General features: G+C 38.3%; 1 protein-coding gene across 1 annotated transcript in view; it reads right to left on the bottom strand.

Annotated features, from left to right (window-relative positions):
* The window catches only part of FAF1 (Fas associated factor 1), a 312,180-nt gene that overhangs the window by 46,044 nt on the left and 242,184 nt on the right, over positions 1-23,952 (bottom strand). Inside the window, exons 14-15 of the mRNA XM_048861231.2 lie at positions 9,959-10,095; positions 6,769-6,857 (exon numbers count right to left, since the gene is read on the bottom strand). Coding sequence (XP_048717188.1) covers positions 6,769-6,857; positions 9,959-10,095 — 226 coding nt within the window. The remainder of the gene's footprint in view (positions 1-6,768; positions 6,858-9,958; positions 10,096-23,952) is intronic.

The raw sequence follows: 23,952 nt of genomic DNA, 5'->3' as shown, positions 1-23,952 counted from the left end.
ATTATGGCATAATTATGATGCATTTTGTACAAGATGGGTCATATGAGGTGTCATTGGAAAAGTTATGAATTGCTGAAATATGATTATCCTATTAGTATTCATGTATCATACTTGTATCTAAAGTTAGGGATATTGACTATATATCTGTATTTCAATCGTGCTTACACCCACAGCTAGCCTTTCTGGTACAACAATGAAGAAGCCAGACAGGGCTGATGGCCCATCAGCAAAGACAATGGACGCTGAAAGAACTTAACCTTCCTGTGAATGTTTTGGCCAGCCTGTAAGCAATGCCTGCTACAACACTGCAAGGGCATGTGACCAGACCACATGTCTCTGGACTCCATCTTGGGATGTCAGTATTTTTCCACAAACTGGTCTGGGAACCAAGTTTTGAAACAAAGGATTCCTGTCATATGCTAAAGCTATATAAGGCAGGGAGTGACATCTGTTGGTCTTCACTCCCCACACAAGAAGACTCCTGGAAACACCTGAGGAAAAAAGACTGAACTGGGGAAAGTGCTGGATCCAGGCTAAAGGGATTTCTAGCCTGTGTATGAAGACCTGAGAAACCCAAGCTATAAAGCTAATGCAGCTTGTGCCTTAAGAATCTGTAAGTCTGCCTGTATCATCAGTTAGAGTGAGAATCTGCTAATTCATATCCAATCAATCTTGTATATTAAGCTTAGTTTTCTTTTTTGTGTATTTGCTAGGTAATCTGCTTTGATCTGTTTGCTATCCCTTATAGTCTATCTTTTGTCGTTAATAAACTTGTTTTTGCTTTATCTAAACCAGTGAGTTGGAGTGAAGTGCATGGGAAATCGTACCTCAAGGGGCAAAGGCTGTTGCATATTCCTCTCCACATTGAGGGGGAGCCGAACTGGATAATAAATTTATACTGGTTGGGGTTTGGACCAGGGCAGAACGGTACAGCTCTGGGGTCCTAGACTGGGAAGCTGGTGGTTATTTTGGCTGTAGCCTCTCTATTGTTGGTTCACATGCAGTAGCTGGTCCAAGAGCCTGCATGTAACTGCAGCTGGGTGTGACCCTACCTGTGTGTACGCTGGTGGAAGTGTAAGACCGGGGAGTGTGTCTGCAGCTTGCCACAGCAGCACAGTGTGAGAGGGAGCTCAGGCTGGTGGGTCAGAGGGCTCAGTGGTAGCCCAGTTCCAGGTGGCACCCTGGGTGAACCTGTCACATGCCTATGTTTATATCCATCCATTGATCTAACCTCACAGATACATGCTCCATGGGGTTGGTCCATGGTTCTCTAGAATTGGTTATATTGACGACAGTCTGACCATTCACCTTTTAGTCAAGTCAATCTGCTTCCTTCATCTTGCAGTGGTTGGTTGTGCTGGGCTCGAACCTGCCATCTCCTTCTGCGGGCCTCTTTACTGAATCCGCCATGCTAACATGAACTCAATAATGGCATACTGCTGATTATGCCTTATAAACCCATTGCACTGTAGCATGGCCAATTCAGTATCAGAAGGGAGATGGAGGTGGTATATTCATGCTGTGCTAGAGAGGAGAGTATGACAGATGGTCCACATGGTGACATGGCACAGATGCATTTGGGTCCCCAAAATCTTTGCAAGCCAAGTATGGGTAGTGCGTTGGGGCTAGCTGGGGAGGGAGAGAAGGGATGGTATTTGATTGACTGCCTGGGAGCAATGGGGAAGAGAGAAGCCAGGGAAGGCGGAGTTGGCTGCCTGTAGAGGGAGTAAACGAGGAAGAGAGGGTGGGTGAAAAGAACCAGCTTCTTTCCTCACTGAAGTCCAACCCAGCTACAACTATCAAAATACACAGTGTGCGCCCCTCTGTCCTGTGACAAGGAAAGCCGATCACCATGACTATCGATACAAATAAACGAAATACATTTTAATTTTCTGTAAGGCAATTCTTTTGGGACTTTTGGGAAGAAAAAAGTTTAATCAAAAGCAAATAAATAAACCAAGAAGTGAAATCCGATTAGCTATTTAAATGGTGAGATTTTTGCACTTCACATTAAAAGTATGCTTCCAAATCACTCTCATAAAAATCCAATGAAGCAAAACCAGTAAATTATCCTAAAACATTGATACTAAAGCACAACATTTTAATGACTACATTACTGTTACCGACTAAAGGAGTTACTCCTTTTATTCAGCTAGCAGAGGTCTGTGCTGTGGTGCTGAGCATCCCACCTGCAATACCAACCAATGACATGTGAGTGGGAGGTGGTTATAAATTGGTGCTTGAACAGACACCTTCAGCACCATAGCATGCACCTCTGCCATTTGAGCTAAAGAAGGGACTTCATTAGCTGCCAGTAGTACCAGGCAGTTATCCTGTATTGGAACAACCACTAGAGGGGGATGCAACATGTGCTATGCTATCATGAATTATGAAGTGTCTGTGTTCTGAAGCTTTTCTATGCATGCAAGTTATAAATCCATCACAAAAGGAAAGTTCAACTATCTAGGCTGCTCATTAGTGAATTTTTGTTAATTACAGGAAGTGTATCCAGTTCTCACACACAGTAAAAAGTTCTTTTATGTCTTTATTTACAATTAAGATATACTGCTGGCTTTTCAAACACAAAAGAATGTTCTGTTTATCCCCTTGTGGTTTTACGATGACTTACTGTTGCTATTAAGAAAACAGCAACAGAAACCGGAATCTATATCCTGTTTGCTATTGTCATATTTGTAAAGGAATTGCATGTAACTAAATTAAGTTCTTCAACACAAAAGAAAAAAAGCACTGATGTTTGAACATAAGTTGTCAAGGACAAGATTTATAAGAAAGTTACACATGTTGTGTATCAAACCACAAAAAAGTCAATATTTTTTTCTCATGCCAACACCTTTTGTTAAGCACAAAATGTACATACTACTTATTAAATACTCCCTTTTTGAAATAATACATTACATAATACTGTTTTAATTTTACTTTCTACTTCAAAGGCCATCGGAGATTACCCTTTTTATGTTTATTTTATAATAAATACATCTAAGTTATATTCAAATATCTCTGTGTACATAGAATTTATAACATTTGTAAATTTGCCTCCAAAGTTTTTCAAATATTTTCACTAATTAACCATCTACCACCTCCAAGGCAGACTATGCCACATTCCCTCTGGTGCAGATATGTCAGTGTGCTAACAGTGCTGAGGAAAAGGGGAAATGGGAGAAAAAACACTGCCCAGTGTAGACATGGGCAAAATTCTGCTCTTAGAGCAATATATTGTAGCAGATCTTACACAGGGAGAATTCCGAGTGATGAAACTGGAGTTCTATGTACTTAGGGAGAAGCAAATATCTAAGTTCAAATCCCCAAGATGAAGACACATAGTTTGTTAGTGGGTTCCACAACTATTTGCTCGACAGCAAAGGAATGTAAGATTCAGGATTCGAGGTTGAAGTTTCTGCCCCTGTCCATCTTCCTCACTCCATCCTAGCTGCTGCTATCCCCCTGGATCCTGCCAATCCCCACTCCATCCTATCCATCTCCCCTGCACTGCTATCCTCTAACACCGACTCCTGCCCATCCTTGGCTTTTGCCTATTTCCCCTGTTCCCTGCCCCACTCTGCTGCTATCCCTCCCACTCCTCCAGGACTCTTGCTCTTTCTCCCCTACTTATTCTTATTTCTCCCCCTTCTTCTGTCCATCTCTTCTCCTGTCCCTTTCCCTCCCTCTCTTCCAGCTCCTGCTTCTAACCCTCCAAGCTCCTACTGTTATCCACTCACTCCGTCTCTCTTCATCCCCCCCCCCGTTCCTCACCCCTCTGTAGTTGAGCCACGCTTCCTCCTCACTGCCTGGCATCAGCAGGATGAGCATTGAGAGCACAAGGCAATCAGTCCTTCAGTGCACAGTTCCTGTGCCAGTGATCACTGGCAGCCAGGATGAGCAATTGCTGAGAAAGTCCTGCTCAGCCCCTAAGCCCTCGGATGGAACATGCTCAGTTGCTCTGTGTAGATGGTGCATTTGCAATCAAGCCACCACACAGTAACTGTGAGAGGATGGGACAAGCTCAGTGCAGATGGAACCTCTAGAGAATTTAGCTAACAACTTCAACTGAGTATGTGTGAACAGAGATTCTTCAGAGGCTTATAACGTGGGCAAATGTTCACAGGGGCATCAAAAGGCACATCCCTGACACCAGGGTGACCCCTCCCTCCCGCCCCCCACCACCACATTTCAGGTCTCTGCACCAAAGCATGGAGATACTAGAGCTTCTAAAAAAACTATTGTAAGAATTCTTTTAACATGGAGAAAATACACGTATTTTACCCAAACCTCATTCTTGGAAGCAACGATCATTTTAGCTGAAATATTCCAAAAAAATTCAGCCTGGTTAAATATCACCAGTGAAAATTTCAGCCTCAATTATGTAATTTTGGTAAAGTTATAAGCAAGTGAAAGTAGGATCTTATAACGGACAGGTGTTTTGCAACTTCAACTATAGGCATTGCTACCTGAGACTCCTATAAAAAAAATAGCTTAAATATGTAGCTCCAGAAAATTAGTCCCAACAGAGATCTAGCTGCTGTTAGCTATGAGAGAAAAAGAAAATAAATTTTGAAACTACTTAGAAATTTCAATTAGCAATGGGCATGTACAGTAGGTAATTTTTATAGATGTTGATATCTAGTAGCAGCGACGGAACAAACAGTATTTACAAATCTAGAAGCAAACCCTGCTCACCTTAGTCATGTGACTAGTCATGAGTAAGGGGAGTTGGATTTGGCGCATGGATTCCCACTTAAATAAATGAAAAAGTATAATCATGCAACTGAGTTGGAGTTAGTATGAGCACTACACTTTGTCATAATGCTCATTTTCAGTCAGGTTAATGGAAAGGTTCCACATTAATGGGAGTCAGAGTTTTAGAAAACCTGGGAGATGAAATACATGAACCAATAAAGATTCAAGAAATTCCATGCTAAAATCTGCCATAATAATAATTACATTTTCATACTTAGATGGCACCTTTCATCTGATGCTCTCAAAGCACAATAGCCATCATGTCATGAGCTCACTTGATTGTGCCTTGGTACTGTGGTATATAAACATCATCTGTAAATGGTTCCCAGTCCAGAGAGAGCTCTTACACATCTTATATGGAGTAATACAAGGACATACTGAGGTATGTTAAGGATCCTGTTACAATCTGAAATAAACGTTGTTTGTTTTATTGCTCTCTCAACCTTAATGTTACTCCCCAAAGAGCATTAGTGAATTTGCAATTAGTAGGTAGACTGTTCTTGTTCTAAATATAACAGTATTATGGTGTATGGTTATTCTTACCAGTAAACATAAAAATGAGTGACATTAATCCCACCTTCTTACAGCAGCAGAAATCTATACTTTTTAGGATACTACTAATTAGAGTTAAGCAACAGGAGGATTTCCCGGCATCCAACAGTGTAGGGATGACTTCCCATCACTCAGTTAACAAGATAGTACAGAATCTTTGTTAGTTAAATTAAAAAAACAACAACAATGAAGTAAGCTTCTAGAACGACCCATCAAAATAAATCACTGATCTGATTTTAATTAGAAGCATAAGACACCGTTCTAATTTTAATTTTGAAATTTGTTGTACACCTTTACAATAACAATAGCACCATACTCTGTACTCCCATGCTTTGCCGAGACAAAATCTATATTGTTACGTACTGAACAGTTCAATACAGATTTCAGACCTCAGAATCTTCCTCAGTACTCTCACTTGTAACCTGAATTTTATCTTCCGATGAAGGCACTTAAAATAAATAAATAAAAAAACCAGACTACTTGCAGTTAAAACGCAATCAAAAATTCAATTATCCTATGCCTTGGATTTGTCTTGTAACCCTCATATTAAAATTTGTGTTTAGTATTAAAGGAATTAAAGTTAATTTATTTACCAATGAGTTATGGGGAACACAAATTAAGATGAAAAAATTAACTGGGAAATATACATGCAGATAGTGTGCACTCACATTATTATACAACATAATCAGTAAATCTGGTACTAATGAGTCACAAGACTTAAATGTGAAGAATGTGTTTAGTGAATTATTGTCAATCAATGTCTACACACAAGGATAACAATAATCTTGAATGGCAACACACCTATTATTACAAATTCCTTACTAAGTACTTCATTACTTCAAAATGTCACTCTCAATTTATAGAGTAACAGATAAACATCTCTCTACTGTATACCTGGCTTGTGTCTACTTCTATGTAATTGAAACACTGACTGTTTCTGAAAACTTCATATTATCACTTACACATCATTTCGTTTCAAATGGTGATTCAATGGCACTTTACAAGTCTGTTTGTTCTAAGGCTTCCTTTTAAACCGAGTATTTTATTCTCTCTACATATAAGCATTTAAAAAACATCAAACTACTTTTGTTTTCCATCTGTGACTTTAAAGGTAGACATGAGGAGTGTTTGTAGTTGTCATTTCCTGGTATGATCGTATTAACCTAGTATAATACTATTGGAAATGTAAACTATTACTCATAACCAATATTCTGAAAAAGAAAACAAAGACCCTGAAAGTGACTAATAAAGCCAATATGTAACAAATTGCACTGATCTTTTGAAGAAACCAACTAAATAAATAAAGGAGATTTACTATTTTCCCCCTCCCTAATGGAAGATGTGGATTGAAACACAAAGTAACAAACTTTACCGGCACAAAAAGTCTTTTGTTTGTTTATCTTTATATTCCCCATCATCCTCGAAATCCATTAGGAGTCTGCAGTAACTGTCAACTCTCACCTCATCCTTTATGTCTTCTTGCTGCTGAGCACTGAAGATCTCCATTGCAGCCATCAGTCTCATCATTAGCTCATCCACTGTTGTGTTACCTAGCAACAAAGGAAGATAGCTGAACTTCATATTATAAAAGTTATTAAAAATGGAAAGTCATTCGAGAATTAATCCATAAGGAATAACTAGTGTTTGAAAAATGGCCGATTAGAAAATACTAATATCTCATTAGAATATTTTTAATTTGCCTTTTTGTTTAAAATTTTTAAAATGTTTCACCAGCAAATCCTAACATGTGCAAATGTAGTCTGAATTTTTCAGTGGTACAAATTAGAGTATTTGTTTTTGTACCAATTGGTAGCATCTCTAATTTATGTTAGAGAAAAGAATGATGTGTGAGAATCAATGACTTTTTTTTAGCTTTTTGCAACTACTATATATCACTATCTATCTAGGTAGAGCTAATCTTAGGTCACATGGGATAGGACATTACTATTAAGACTCTGTTGGTGGCTAGGTTAAAAATAAAGAAGTTAAATCTGGAAGATTGAACCCACACGAATGATTCACCTCAACATTAAACTCAAAATCAGTTTTGTTTTCAGTTGTAACAAGTTTTATTTTTCCGACAGCATATCTATTCCAGACTGACTAGCCCTGGACATGGAAGTCCTACATCTATACATAAAACAAATCCAGCATAGGCCCCGGAAGTGGATGGTTCCCCATGCTGTCCTAGCAATGTGTGTCAACATTCTTCAATAGGGTTAAAAGGTCAGTTCAGTCTCCTACCATGATCCACTTAGTCTTTGGTTTCTCTCCTGTGACTGCTAACCAGAGTGCCAACTAGTGCCACCTGTGAGGGTGACTTTGGTATGAGGCCACTTGTCCATTAGGATTAGCAAAGACTGTAACGTCATCTAACATGAGCAACTACACAGCCTTCTGATGAGAATACATTTTAGTTACTGTCAACATGAGCTAGATTTGAACAGGTAACTGGAGGTAAAATTTTCAAGAATGCCTAAGGCACTCAGGAGCTGAATTCCCATTTTCCAAAAATTGACTTAGGCCTTTAGGAGCATAAGGCTTACTGAAAGTCATTAAAACTTAGGCTCCCATGTGCCTTTATCATTTCTGAAAAGGTGCTTTTGAAAATTTACTCCTACTCTAGTTTTGAAAGGTTTTCTATATTTCATTAGTAGAATCATCTACTCTGCAAACAGCAACAATTGTATTTGTCCTGCTACACATCCATATAATTTCATAGGGCACTATGCATTTGATGATACAATCCTAAAAGGCATTCATGTTGCATTTCTCTAGGAAACATAAAACACAGCAAAATTTAATGTGTGTGTCAATTTTTTGCTATAGGTTCAGTCCCAAAATAAAAGGATGCATTTACTGGGGTAGATCACCATCTTAAAATTTAAGGAGCTAGTACCAGAAATCCCCACACATAATGAAATATACACCCCAGAGACTGAAGCGAAGTAATCTGGAATATTTTATAACAATTCTTAGACTCTGATTCAGCAAGATACTCACGCACATGACTAACTTTAAGCAAACAAGCACCATTGACTTCAATGGGATAACTCACATGCTTAAAGTCACACACATGTTTAAGTACCTGGCTGAAGTGGAGCCTATAAACCAGAGTAAATAATATAGTTATTTAATTATTTGTACGGAATAAGCAGATTTAGTAGAGCACAGAACTATTTAACCATGCATTGTCCTTAGGGGAGACAAACTCTGTGGTAGTTGGTAGAAAACGTAGATTTGGAAGTATCCTGTTTAGGTTTATTAAAAGGGAAAGTACGTGCATAAATAAAAAGGTTTCAGAGTAACAGCCGTGTTAGTCTGTATTCGCAAAAAGAAAAGGAGTACTTGTGGCACCTTAGAGACTAACCAATTTATTTGAGCATGAGCTTTCGTGAGCTACAGCTCACTTCATCGGATGCATACCGTGGAAACTGCAGAAGACATTATATACACACAGAGACATGCAGAAGACATTATATACACACACAGACATGGTCTCTGTGTGTATATAATGTCTTCTGCAGTTTCCACGGTATGCATCCGATGAAGTGAGCTGTAGCTCACGAAAGCTCATGATCAAATAAATTGGTTAGTCTCTAAGGTGTCACAAGTACTCCTTTTCTTTTTTCATAAATAAAAAGTAACTCTTCTGGCCAACTGATGGAAGGAGCACTGGTGATTCCTCCAGAGGAATTATCCATTTGTCCACTCTACAGAAGGAATCATTGGCAATGAGAGAAGCCAATGATTGCAACAGCAAACAGCTTTTCCTTCTCTCAGGAGGGGACCTGAGGCTGAGACTCTCCCAAGAAAATGCAAGGGGACTAGAATGAATGAGCTAGGTATAAGAAACAAAGCAAATGAGTCAGAACTTCATAAAGGAAACTTAAGGGTAAAGCAAAACAACGGGATGGAAGGAATTCTGCCTCTTCGATGCATTTTAATTTGCAGAGTTATTGAAGAATTGCAGTCTAAGGGACCATCCAAACAACCCTTTCTCACCTGAACAATCTCAATGAAGTCACTGGGACTACTTAAATAAGAACGAACTACTCAGGTAAGTAGCAGAATCTCTCATTATTTGGACATTATATTAGCAACTTTGAGTCTGTTGAGGCCCCCCATTCTACAGTCAGATCTACGCAGGCGGGCTCATGCCCAAATGGAATCCACTAAAGTCAACAGGGATCCATGTGATCGCAAGGTACCATTCACACAGATCTGATTGCAGGATCGGGGCCAAAACTAGCTCACACTAAATAATGGGGTTAATCTCAGCTTGGTGCTCAGCATTTACAAAAATCAATGCAGCTTCCTACATATGGATTTAGAAAACTATATTTAGCTCCTATTTTAGAAATGTTGGCCCAGACAGTTTAATATTAATGCAGTTCTCTATCTGAAAAAATATTAAACCATGATTTTATTACGATTATGTCAATTAAATCCTTTAGTGTTACATAACATAGCATATTTATGTACAATGGCTATTTATCTTTCTGTAATGCAGTTTTTGTTCTGTAACAAGTTAATAATAAACATCTTAAAAATCTCATGACGAACACTAAGAATTAATAACAAAGAGGTCTTCTGACAGTTTCAATACCCATATAAGAAATAGGTTCCCACCGTAAAGGAACAATTATACCTTGTATTACATTCAACACCTCATTAGATGATCGTTTTCCCATAATAATAAGGAAAAGTGGAAACTGATCTGTCTTCTGAGTTCGAATAGTTTGGGCTACAACACTCCCAAAGTGTCTAGTGCACATTGTCAGAAACCTAAAAAGTATAGAAAAACAATGTAAGTTTACATTGTAGAGTTTCTTTAAGTTACAGTGGGTTTTTTAGAAAAGAATTCAGCCAATACAAATCTCTTCCTTAAAGAAATATTAAAATTTGACAGTTTACTTCAGAGCTATATATAGCTTAAAACCTGGACTGCTGTGTTCAGTTGTGGAGTTCCTTATCCCTCAAAATTTATCACAAAAAGCCCATTTTCAAAGATGATAGATTCCAGATGGGAGGCATAATAATAAACTTTAACTGACAATGACAGTGACTTATTTGATGGAGAATTCCATTTTTCTGTTCAGTATCTAGCAAACTGTGCTCTGAACAATACAAAACTAGAAAAAATAAACAATAAACCAATTTTCAAAGATGACAGATTTTTTTTTAAATAAGTGAATAAAGAACATTACTTAAACTATGAAAAAAGTATAAAATTACTATTACTCATTCAAGAATCATAATTTAACAATAAAAACATTAAAATGTTTTAATAGGTTATAAAACTAAAAACCTGTACTTTAGAATTGTATTTTCTTTCAGAGTAGTAGCCCCTTCAGTTTCATACTTAGTGTGGTCTAAAAACAATAATTCTATGCTTTTGACTAAAAAAGTCGCTTAGATATTAGCATACAGAAGTCTAGCATTAGTATTCTTAACACGATCTTGAATAAATGAAAAAACTGATAAAGCTTTTCTCTTCCATTAGAGGACTGTTTGAAATTAGCATTTCTTTCAAGAGAAAAGGGTAGCTTATGATATGTTTTCAGATCTGATGGTAAAAAGTAAATGTCATAATAATAATGAATTATGAAAGACCAAATGCAAATATAGAATGCTTTAATAAGATCCAATTTAATAAAGTCTGTAAAAATAATGGACTTTTAATAACACAGGTCACAAAAGGCAAAACAGTGGAAAATCTGAGGACTAGCCACTGGTACAGGCTTATTAATTCTTAATTATGTTCATGAAAGGCAACTTAAATCGTGTGTTTTCTTATGCCTTATGATAATATTTTAGGTAACAACTGCTCTGAAATGTGTGCTCTAACTGATGAGCAAAGTCCTGTTGTCACATGCATTAGAAGGCAAATCTATTTGAAAAGACAAACTGCATTAAAATGTCATGTGCTCAGAATCATTTGATATCAAAATCCAAAACAGAATCAAAACACAAGTTTTAAATCAGTGTACTTCTGGTTAATAAAATGGCTCAGAAATTGGGCTGAAAATTGAAAAAGTCCATTATTGCAAAAGTGGATTTGGAGTTGAAAGTGCCCAAAGTGTGGGGGGAAAAAAATTGAGCCAACTTCTGCTACAACAGAATCTTAACATGGAGAAAGGACATCCTTTAGTTTGGCAACAATAAGCAGGGCGTGGCTATTAAAAACCTTTCAAAGACATAAAATGCATTTCTGGAATTTTTCAATTGCCTCCTTTGTTATCCAGGTTTACTAGATTTTTGCAGTCCAGAACTATTATGGGTGATAGAAAACCTGCTCATTTAAAAACCTGTTAAAGTTATGAGACTATACCATGACAAGCATATGCCCAGACATGAGAAGTGCTCTTATTCTTTTCATGCTACTAGACTGCATAGGTGTCACAGAGTAGCTGCCCTTTACATTACGAGCCAAGTGAAGTCCCCTGAACAGTACCATTTCAGAATGCTGACATACTCTGGAAATCTGGAATATTGCACTGAATTCCAAGTACCATGTTACCAAAATGATATTCACTAACTGAAAGAAGCTTGGTTAAGAGCAATACAAATGATCAAAGGACTAATTTATTAGAAATATCTAACAAGCTAAAGACACCTCGTTTAGCTAAGCTACAATAAAAGGGGACCTTGTAACAGCCTACACATACACACACTTCAAGTAAGGAGAGGAGTTTTAAGTGTGGGATGAAATCCTGGATCCATTGAAGTCAATGGCAATACTCCGTGGCAAACTGACTTCAGCGAGGCCAGGATTTCAGCCCCAGGGTATAGCTAGAAGTAATGAAAATAAACTAAGAAAATGAAAAGTTGAGGATGTATAGCAAGGAAAACTCTCAGTCAGTGACATGTATTAAGACTGTTGAACAGTCTCCCAAGAAGTGGTAGAAGTCTTGTTGCACAGGACTTACAATTTTACTGGACAAAACCATAGAAAGACATAAGATAAACAAAACTAGGAGGGAGTTAGACTGCATGACTTAATAGGTCTTTTACACTCTTAAACCAACAGGCACACAAAACACACACAAAATGTAAAACTCTGGTCATTTTCTCATTCAATTCTGCAATGCAATGATTATAAAGTGGATTGTGCGTACACAGGCTGTATTCTTTCACCAAAATATCACACAACAAACTCATTAAGCATACCATGCTACCAAGCAGTTATCAGTACTACTTTCATACTTCTGAGAGAATTAATAGTGGCATGGAGAAAAACAAGTGTTTTATTCTCTCTCTCTCTCACAAGGGGATTTTCTCATTCTCATCTAGATAAAAGTGTGCCAGTTCTTCCAGTGGATCGCCAAAGCTGCCAACAGAACTCACATTACAAATACCTGTGGAGCTCATCAAAGAGCCAGATGTCACTACTGGAAGACTTGTTTTCCACAACAAGCTGGATTACTGTGATCTCCAACCAAAAGTGGAAATGGAGGAGTACTGGCAGAAAGGGAAGGTAAATGGCACCCTACTAGTTCCTTTGTTTTTTAATTAAAAAAATATTTAGTGTGTACGTGGGGGACATGAGTTAGGGTGGGGTGGAGAAGGATGAGAAAGGCCAAGATTCTTTGGGGGAAAATTCTATAGGAAAAAAAAACACTACTGCAAGAAAGTTACAAAAATAAACTGCATAAAAATAATTAAGTGTTAAAGCAGTAGCACATTCTCCACTTCTCCTGGGAACTTTGAGTAACTAAATCAGAACTTATTAAAGCTTGGAAATAAACACATAGGCACTGACCACAGTTTCATAAAAACAAATGCAAAACCAAAAACTGAAACAGGTTCTGACGACTTCTTTTCTCAATTCTTCTAAGTGAAATTGTCTGGAAAGGGAATAGGATTATTAGACATATCATATCCATCAGTTAAAATCAATCAGCAGTGAAATATCGTTATCTAGGTGAAATAAAGGCATAGCTTTTGAAGGCCTGCTGATGGTGCAGAACATACACACAGACACACACATACCCCAATTCCAAATAATACTAACAAGGTGTTCCAGTTCCCTCATAAATATTCTACGTGTATGGGTCTCAGAGTAAATCAGAATTATATTTTCTCATACAAGAGGATAAAAGGCCACAGGAAATAGTTGACTACTTGAATAAAATCTCTGCAAGAACAGCTGATGTCACATGACAAACCACAAAAAACTCTAATTTTCAGTAATCTCTTGCAATTTTATCACAAATTAGGCAATATTTGATGTTTCTTTTAAATCTTCAGCTTCTAAATCCTGTGATTGAGAAAATCTCAATTTTAATTTAAATTTTTTTTCTGGCCTTTGAGGTTGCTGAGACAAGCACGAAAACATGAATTGTAATGGCTCAGAAGCAAATAAAAAGAATCCAAAGTTTATTGTTTTTAATAGCTCGTGATTTTTAAGCCAAGTTCCTGATTTTTGGTGCATGATTTTTGACTGCTTAAGGATGGCAATTCTCTATTTTTTGACACTGTACCTGGTTTTATAATCCTAATTTTCCCTAATTCCTTATTCTGCTTTATATTTGAAAAGATTCTATAGGTCACAGTTTTGGGGCCAAAAAATATCTAACATATCTTAATATTAGGATAATGCATTCAGAAGAGTCATTTCCAAAGCTAAACATCTAGGTCATTTTCATATTTGCCTCACCCCACCCCATAACAGACACAAAAACAACACTTCAGAAGCTGCATTACTGGGAAAACTCATGAAAGGAGCTTGAGTAATCCCAAAGAAGAAGCAGTGTATGAGGTCATGAGCGTACGCACAGACACGTATTTCACGCTATCTGACTCCTAACCCAAGTCTCAGAGCAGCAGAGGACCTGTGGTGAGTGAACGCTTACTTGAGATCTGCAAAACAGTGTCAGAATAGACTTTGTGCAAACTGTATGTACAAAGGTAAGTGAGAGCTAGGGCCTGGCTCCTTACATAAAACAAGTCAAAAAGGAAAGCATCTCCAGGAAAATGAAAAAACAAAGACTCATCATTAGTTTTAGTCACTCAGAAAAGTTCTTTTGTTCTTCCAGCTAATTTTGGGACCACCTTTAAAAACAATCACCAGTCCCAGAGCTGGATTCTTATCAGTGGTGCAGGACATGAATATTTTTGTTTAACAGTACAGATTTCCAAGTTTTAATGCCATTCGAAAACACAGAGGAGGAGACAAATGCAGGATTTACAAAATAGAAAAAAACCCCACCCAAATAAAATGCCTACAATGTATCTTTTTTGTATCTTTTTTGTACTAAAAAAGGACTGGTATGTTGTGATCACCATTTATCATGCTGACCAGTATTGTCTCATTACTTCCTTAGGTTTCCCCATATGTTGCTGTATTCACCCGTTTTTGTCTTATACTTAGCTTGCAAGCACTTGAGGGCAAGAAGTGTCTTTTTGTTCTCTATGTATGTACAGTGCCTAGCACAACGGGGCCCTGATCCACAGCTGGGGCCCCTAGGTGTACCACAATAGAAATAATAACTAACAATGGTGTGTAAAATCGAAAACCACAATGTTAAATACTATAAAAGTTTGACAGTGTTCCTTTAATACTTCAATTTAAACAACACGGTAACAACAGAGAGACATCTAGACTCTTATAAAGAGGTTTTGTGGATTAGGGATTCAAACTGCAAATCACACCTTTTGCTCTGTAATTTGAGAAGGGCTTCAGCATTCATGGCCATGGATAGCCTGGTCACAACAATCAACCACCATTCTTTTTCTGCTGGATTATTTTGGCCTTTAACACTGGATCATGAAGTACGATTCACCTGCTTATGGGACCTGGCTCAGTTACGTGGAATTGCTTTAAAATTGGCTCTGGTTGTTCTTTTTGGGGTGATTTAGCACAGGACTGACAGTTCTAGAGAACTGAGCTCTCTATTTGCCCAAAGAGGTATAACACAGGCAGCAGCACGGCCTACCTCTGTTAATCCTGATCCAGTCAAACCACTTCTAGGAGAGAGAGCAGTTGAGCGCCCATGCCCATTCTGCCAAGAGAGATGATAACCGTGACACTGTTTTTAAGAGATGTGGCCACCTGAGTGATTAATAACTGGATTGAAACCACCAATTTATTTCACAGAGGGAACAGAATAGCCATTATATGGTAACAACTTTTAAACTGATGGTATTGAGGTGAACAGCAACACATATATCCCATTACCCATCTCAGGACTCATCCAGTTCTCCAAGACATTAGGATTTTAAAAAACATGACTGGCTATTAGTGCATAACCTGGTTTAAGCGAAAATATTTCAAATAGTTAATTCTGTTTTATCTTTAGATTAAATCAATAAACTCATTCAATTAAAGGTAGTGTAGAGTAAGTGGTGCTTTACCACTGAACAGCATACTCTGAATGCACTGAATGGGATCCTGATTTTCTATTATGGACCCTGGTGCCACTGTCTTGCAAGTTCTTCATGGGTTCAGAGAAAAATTTAGTTTTTCCCTTTCCTTTTTCTTTCTGTAAATAAGGCCTAGTGTGCATATTTAATAAAAACAATTTCTCCAGCTACATCTCCAGATTTCTGCTTCTATTCCTTCAAAGTCTAAGTATTTTATTACATAAAACTTGCCTTATACTAACAGAAGAAATTTTATACAATTCCAGAATTTTCATCAAATTATTTAAAACTGTTACCAAGCTTTAAAAGAACAGAGAGAATTTTCTGAACACAAATGTTTCCAATAAGATATTGAGTACCAATGCTCAAAACACCTATAGGACTATTCAGCATCACTTAATATCTGTGTTTTTCAGAGGCCCTATTGTACTTTTGCATATGTTTTTCTAACATATCCCTTATGTCTGAAAGGTGACGTTATTGATCTCTCTCATTTTTTTAAAAATGATATCGAAACGGAGAAAACAAAGAAGTCCCATTGGTCTTCAGTCCTCAACCCAACTAAAGCTGTTCTGAAAAAGCAAGATTTATATGTTTATACATCTCATCAGGTCTAACTTACTTAAAGAAACCGTAAAACTTTAGAAGCATCTGTGATGTTGGAAAAGAAGTTGTAGCCTCTTTCTAAAGCACAAAGAAAACTACGGTGAATATTATATATGCAAGACTCCTAATTATTTTTTATATTAATTTTATACTCTGCAAAGTCAACATAAATCTCATATGTATTAGGTATTTAAATAAAAAATGTTAAATCTGAGGCTATGCAATAGTGTATTAAACAAGCTTGCTATGTATGGTCTTCATAGTACACTGTTAGCAACTTAACCACTTAAGTACCATGCCTTCTAGGGCCGTAGTTATTGACTTAGGGAGGAATGAGAAACAGACATGTTTCTCATTCTCATGCTCAAATAAATTGGTTAGTCTCTAAGGTGCTACAAGTACTCCTTTTCTTTAGACACAAGTGTGTGGTTAAAAAGCTAAAGGCTGCATCTAACATCAAACTAAGGGAGTCCTCAAACTACCCAGCAGAGACTGGTCCAGTAGAATTTGCGGCAATGGCCAGGAAAGCCCAAAGCATGAAAAGAGCAGGTTACACTTAGTTTTCACATGCAAAACATTTAGGAATTCTGCTCCAAAGCAGAGATCTCAATCACCCCTCCTTCATGCAAGGTTAAAGGATACAGGAGAGGGAGGTCTCAGTCTGCATGAGACACGGAAGCTCTCCCTTCATTATGCAGGGTACAGCATGATTAAGACAATACCCTTTATCTGCATGCCAGGGTTCATACTCAAAGTTGGTCACTGCTAAACCAATCCCACCATCCACCACTGGACACCTGATAGAATAATTGATAAAAATATAATCAAAACATACCCTGCTCCCTGTCTGGACTACTAGGTTCTAAGAGGAAAGCAAAGCTGCTCCACTGTACTTGACAGTCAGCAGCGGGAAAAATTTCTTCCAGGGGATGCGTGAGCCCAAAGCACACCAGAAACCTAGTACAATAAAATCATAATGCAGCTAACCACAACAACAAACAACACCACCACCACAAGGGGTGGGCAGTTTGGATGCCAAAGCAGCATCAGCCCTAACCCAGGAGGAATGCTATATGCACTCTGCATTTACAGATGGGAATGCCCCCATTCAATCAGGGATGTTGTGAAGAACAATAGCAGTTGTAGGAGTAGGCCGATGTGCCCCTGCGTTATCTCCCAGTACCATCCATGTCCATGCCCTCTAGTTGGGTTTTAGGTCTTACTACATAGTATATAAACTGCTCTGGTTTTATTAGTTGATTCACTTCTTCTGGTGAGGGACTCTGGTCAAGCATCCTCAGGAGCTTCAATACCATTTGACCATAAGGTTTTACCGAGGCAGCTTTGTAGGTTTAAATGGAGTTGTGCTTGATTGACTTCCCTTTTTTCTCTCTGAGAGATCCCAGAGGCCAGTGCGTGGCACTTGCTCTTCTGCCTCCCTTCTCTCGCCAGGGGAACACAGAGTTCTGTTCTTTCACGGTCCCTCTTCAACAAAGGTGAGAGGCTATGAGAACTGAGAGTGCAGAGGCTGCAATGTCACTGATAGGCTTATGACCCACATCTTTACATCTCCTTTTCATTACACTTCATTTGAGTGGCCACATCTGGCTGAGATATGGTTGGACAAGAGATAGCTGGCTAAGGCATGAAGGTGTTAAGATAGATGTGTGGCTGGTTGGCTACGAGAAACCGCCAGAACAGTAGATGATTAGATGTGCTTCCCCAGCTAAAGGGATATGCCTGTCTTTTGTTAACACCATTTATTTTCAAATTGTTAGTCAGACTGGATCCTCAGTTCTGCTTGGATATTCAGGTAGCAACAATGGCCACGATAGCATTTGCGTGTGCTGAAGAACTTATCTTTACATTAGTTAAAAAAGTGGTAGGCACTTAAAGAAAAGAGAAAAGGACAAAGTCCCTACTGCAAAGAGCTCGCAATCTAAGTTTAGACATCATAAACGAAGTACTGTGACCTTTCCTTCCAGATGTGGACTTCACCACATGACTTTGTCATTTCAGACTGGATTACTACAATTTACAGTATAAGGGGCTCTGCCTGAAGACCACTTTCAATTTCAGCTACTGTAGTGTATACGCTGCTACCTGTTTTCTTAAGAGTGTTTTTTTTTGTATGGAGCACGTTACAGCTGAGTTCCAATTACTACACACGTTTCCAATACATTTGTGGGTTCAGTTCAAGGTGCTGGTTTTGTGCTATGAAGCCCTATGTGGTTTTAAACCTTGTATTGTCTTAACTAATAGACCAACTCTCCCTTGCTCCAAGTCAATAGCGAAGGGCAGTTCTGACTGATAGTCCTTATATATGTCCGGGACTGTAAGCACAGCATTCCCAGCTCTGGATCTCACTTTCCTCAGTGATCCAGCTGAGCCCAAATTAGTCTACCTTCAGTCAAGTTCTGTGTATTCACAGAGGCTTTTGCCTTAAGAGTTTGAAAGGCAACTGGATGTGAATTTAATTTTTTACTGGTGTGGTTTTGAGGTGTTGATACTTGATGTGTCAGATTTGCATGTTAATTTATATAGTTTAAAATTTTTGAAATGTGCCCAGAGGATACACTCTTACTAACTGAAAAAAACATGTATATTAATCAGATCAATGGAGAAAATTTACTTTTATTTTCCTCGCTCATGTGCCCCGACATAATGTGGAGCCTAGCAATCATGACTGAAACAAAGTAAGTTTTAGGTTTTTAGGCTTCTGAGTCTGTTTAACAAATATTTTTAAACTAGAAACTTGAAATCATCTCAAAGAAAATGCATTTTAAAATAAGGATATTTTACCTTTCCTGATGAGTCTCTGAAGTATTATAAACAGTTTAACCATCATCTATATACAGGCTGGGTTGTTCTCAATCTAAAGAGACAATCACCTTTTATCCTTTTCCTTTTTTCTTGTCTCAGTGCTATTAGGAAACTATTCACAAGCACAACCCTGAACAATGCTATGCAGTAATTATGACTAGATGACAAAGAGATGCGAACAATTACTGAGCCCATTTTGAAACCCTACACTAATAAAGTCATTAGATGCTGCCCTTGCCATGATCCTTCTAAAAGCTTCTGAAGTTACAAGAACACACAGCATTGTTTGTAGGGACAATTGCTGCTGGCAGAATGCAAACCTTGAGTTAAACCATGCTGCAAATTGATCTTGACATTCTGTTAAGACCGCCACTAAAATCAAAAGCAAAGTAGAAAAGGAGAAAATGAACGGGTGGGATTTAATCATGGAACAGGAGGGTTCCCTCCTCACCTTCTTTCCTCCTCCTCCTCAAAACAAACCATAGAGAAAATGACAAACTCGCCTGGTGTTTGGGAACCTTTATTTTTAAAACATTAATTAGACTCTTGACCTGGTTGATTCTAGTGACTAGCACTGTATTGCTTTTAAAGGCTATTAAACAAAATGTTGCAAAAAGAATAGATAGGTTTGACAAAACCTTACAAAAAGCTTGAGTGTGCACTGAAAGTCTTAATGCCCAAAGAACAAGACTATCTGGTTTGCAAGCTACCTATACAGAATCTATATTCACCCCCTGGGAAGCAGTCAGAAATTAACAATGATTGAGTCCAGAACACATAGACCCCACACCTGCAGTATGTGTGTTGGAGGATCAAATTTGGACTGGAGAGCTAGAGTATTACGGTCAACTGGTCTTCATCCAGGCATGCATCATTCATTAGATTAGTATTAAGGGTCAGCAACTGTGAATATGGCTAATCCTTGATGATGGAAATTGCAGGTGAGGACAACCTGCTGTTGAGAAGTGCTTTAGTCAATTAACTCTTTCCTAAGATTCAGCAAAGTGAAAAACTATCATTTGAACATTAAGACTAACAAGCACCTGTCAGCACAACTGAGAAAAGTTGGCAGAGTCTTGAAATATTGCACCCAAGGGCTTCGGGTTCAAAAGCTAAGAAGCTAACAGACACTCTAGTTGCTTGTTTTATGTGTTTGCTCATGCATTATATATACATACACACTAGTGAAAGTAACCTTTATTTGGCCCTACCTTAAAACTAAACTAAAAATGCCCAAGTTAACATTCTCCCAAAGAAGTTTTTTTTATATAGTGTGTGTATGTGCTTATGTATTGTGTATATAGATGTACATATACATTACTGTGTTCACTCATGCACTATACACACACACACACACACACTACATAAAAACAATGTTATTCAGATTGCAAAGTCAAGCATCTGAGAGCTGGGAAATGGGAGATTTACGGTTGTCCATTCAACCTTCACTGTGTCCCCGTGTGTCTATGCAAGAAGCAGAAGTCCTACAGATAAAGTATTTTGTAATCATGTAATTAAAGACCACATCATAATGAATACATACATGGGGGAACAAGTAAGATTACAAAGACAACTATATATCTGGCATTTCCTAATTTGTGAGTGCCTGACTTTACAACCTAAACCTTTAACTTAGATTTTTATTTTTATATGCAATATCCTAGGGGTTTTTTTTTTACAGGAAAAAGTTAAAACAAAATGTATTAGGTACAACTTTAACAGCTCCCTCATCATACATCATCATCAGCAGGGTTTGAACCTAAACTTTCAGTACTGCAGCATGGACTTATACTATTTTATCTACAGGAATAACAATATCAGCTGGAGAAGGCAGTTATTCCAGAAGGGCAGTGTATGGTCTGGTGATGCCATATGCTGGATCTAGGAGAGTCATTGGGAGTATTCTGGCCTGCCTGTCTCTTTCCCCCACACATTTGGTTCCTGTTCCATGTGGTGCCACCAGAGTGGGGGGCGGGCTGCTGTGGCCATGCACTGGGTCCCTGTGGTGTGGTCAGAGCTTTCTCTCGCCATCACTGCCCAGCTACACTGACAGGTGTTCCCAGTGCAGTACGTTGCTACTGTTTTGGCAGTGGCATGGTCCCAGTTCTTCAGGATATTAATAGTCAGTTATTGATTTGCCATAAGGAACAGAAGTGACAAAGGGAAATGGTAATTTTTAACAGCTTATAACAGCCAAACCTGAATGGAATTTAATAGGGCAAGTGCAAGTCATGTCGCTAGCCCTGGGGCTTTGTCTCTGCTGAATTTCAAAGTCCTCCTGCAAACAATGGAGGTGTTAGGGCTTCGCAAAAAGAAAGAAAGGAAAAGAAAAATAAAGGTGATCTTTATAATGGAGAGCATTAAACAAACTAAATACAAGGGTTACCACCACTCTTTCTGCAATAATGCACGAGCACATACAGCAATGTATGAAAAACACACTTGAAAAAACATCTTTAATGAAAACATTGAGAATGGTTGAAAAATGCCCAAGTTCAGATAATATCAAATAAAGGTTACTCCTCTAATTGACATATATTCCACTGCAGCTGGGTGCCCAGACTTGTATCTGGAATACAGTGCATTGACAGACATCTAGTCTCCTTAGCCCTATGCCATGATGGAGGAAGGATTCATCCTCTCCTCTGAACGTCCTATTGAATCACACCCTCCTGGTAGCCTCTCCCCCCCAAGCCATCTAATTCCAAGGACAGCAAGATAGTTTCACATCTCTGTCTTTCTTTAGTTTTTCTTCTGGGCTCAGTCTGAGCTTCCTAGCAGTTTCTGATAGTAGCTGGATTTTGCTGCAGTAAACAAGTGACATGACTATAGATCACCTGCTCCAGGGCATGACACATGATTGGTTCATCTTGTTAGCCCATGGGATTAAGTGAACTTGCTTGGCCTTGAATAGTATAGGTAAACACTGAAAGGGGAGGGAAGCCAATGATAGTAGAGGATGACTGCAGGTTCCTCATCCCAACTGCTGCCAGGATCTAGTATTACTCTTAGGTATTACTCTTAGGTATTATCTTGCTAAGTTCCGTTGTATATTCTGTTGTTGTAGCCATGTTGGTCCCAGGATATTAGAGAGACAAGATGAGTGAGGTAATATCTTCTATTGGACCAACATCGTTGGTAAAAGAGATAAGCTACACTGAGCTCTTCTTCAGGTCATAACTCAGCTCGGCGTAGCTCACAAGCTTGTCTCTTTTACCAACAGAAGTTGGTCCAATAAAAGATATTACCTCACCCACTTTGACTCAGTTGTCTCTCTTGGCATTTATACATAAACTGTACTCAGCGATCCCAATCCTAACGAGTAGTTGCATATTTAAACATAGAATTCAGGGAATGGAAAAGCTAATGTTACAATAGCAGCATTAACTGGTCCACAAAGCACATATACAGTGTTTTTGATAACTGAACTGTTACATTTATAACTTAGCATATACAGTCAATCTACCTTTTTGTTTTAATTTGTCAATTCACCAACAGCAATATGTTTTCATTCTAGGGTTAAGATTATTGCCCCACTGACATGTCAAATAAATAGTATTTGTTTGTTTGTTTACTATCATTACTACCAAAAATCAGCTAAAATGACTTAACAGCTGACCCCTAAACTCTAACTCACAAGTAAGAAAGTTACCAAAAAATTAACTTTAAAATACAGGGAATAAGAAATCTGGAGGATTCTTGTACAATAAAGTAAAAATACTAGGTTTTTCTCCTAAATTAAGTTACCTATTTTATTACTTCAATTATTTTATACTTTTAATTCTGATTCTTTTATGCCAATGCTTTTACAATTTATAAGAAACTTTTTAGCCAATCTCAGCCAAATAAAACAACAAAAACAATCAGAACTTGCAGCATTTTCTTAAAGTGATTGCTCATTACCCTGTAAAACTTGTATCAGAGACAAGGAGCCCTGAAAGTCGAAATGGAACATCTAGTTTACTGTATTAACTAGAACTGTCCTCCTATTTGACTGTATAACAGTCCACATGTAGGTGTAGCTTGAAAACTTTTTAGATATAAAAAAATACATCTCATAGTCGTAGTGCTAATTAACTGGCATGATTTCTTGTGTCATTGAGTGCAATAGCGAACACCAAATACTTGGGCTTACAAACTCAGTTCCTGCTTTTGTTCCTGCTGAAGTCATTTATAAAACTCCCACTGACATACTTCAGTGGTTGCTGAGTTGATGGGGCCACGAGGGTCGAATCCTGCAAGAAGTTGAGCACTATTGGATTATGGCAATGCAAGCTTGGCTCCAAGCATATCACAACTGACTGAAAAATGTTGTTAGAAAATGGTGAAAAATCTCAACATTTCGAAGCTGTTTCTGTTTCATAGGGCTCAAAATGGACACCTTTTAAACAATATTTTAAATCTAAACCATTACTGAAACATTTTTCTGATGATGAATAGACACCCATACGACGACTTCTGATTAGAGTTCATTTAAAAAAATAACTATAGGTAGGACCCTACCAAAATCACGGCTATGAAAAACATGTCACGGACTGTGAAATCTGGTCTCCCACTGTGAAATCTCGTCTTCTGTGCTTACACCCTATACTATACAGATTTCACAGGGAAGACCAGCGTTTCTCAAATTGGGGGTCCTGACCCAAAAGGAAGTTGCAGGGAAGTCACAAGGTTATTTTGCGGGGAGGGGGACGGGGTCACAGTATTGCCACCCTTACTTCTGTGCTGATGTCAGAGCTGGGCAGCCGAGAGTGGCGGCTGTTGGCCGGGCACCCAACTCTGAAGGCAGCACCCTGCCAGCAGCAGTGCAGAAGTAAGGGTGGCAATGCCATACGATGTCACCCTCGC

This window comes from Caretta caretta, chromosome 8, assembly GCF_965140235.1.
Source record: "Caretta caretta isolate rCarCar2 chromosome 8, rCarCar1.hap1, whole genome shotgun sequence".
NCBI classification, from domain to species: domain Eukaryota; kingdom Metazoa; phylum Chordata; order Testudines; family Cheloniidae; genus Caretta; species Caretta caretta.
Note: the sequence above shows the minus strand (reverse complement) of the source record. Positions and strands in the feature narration are given on the sequence as shown.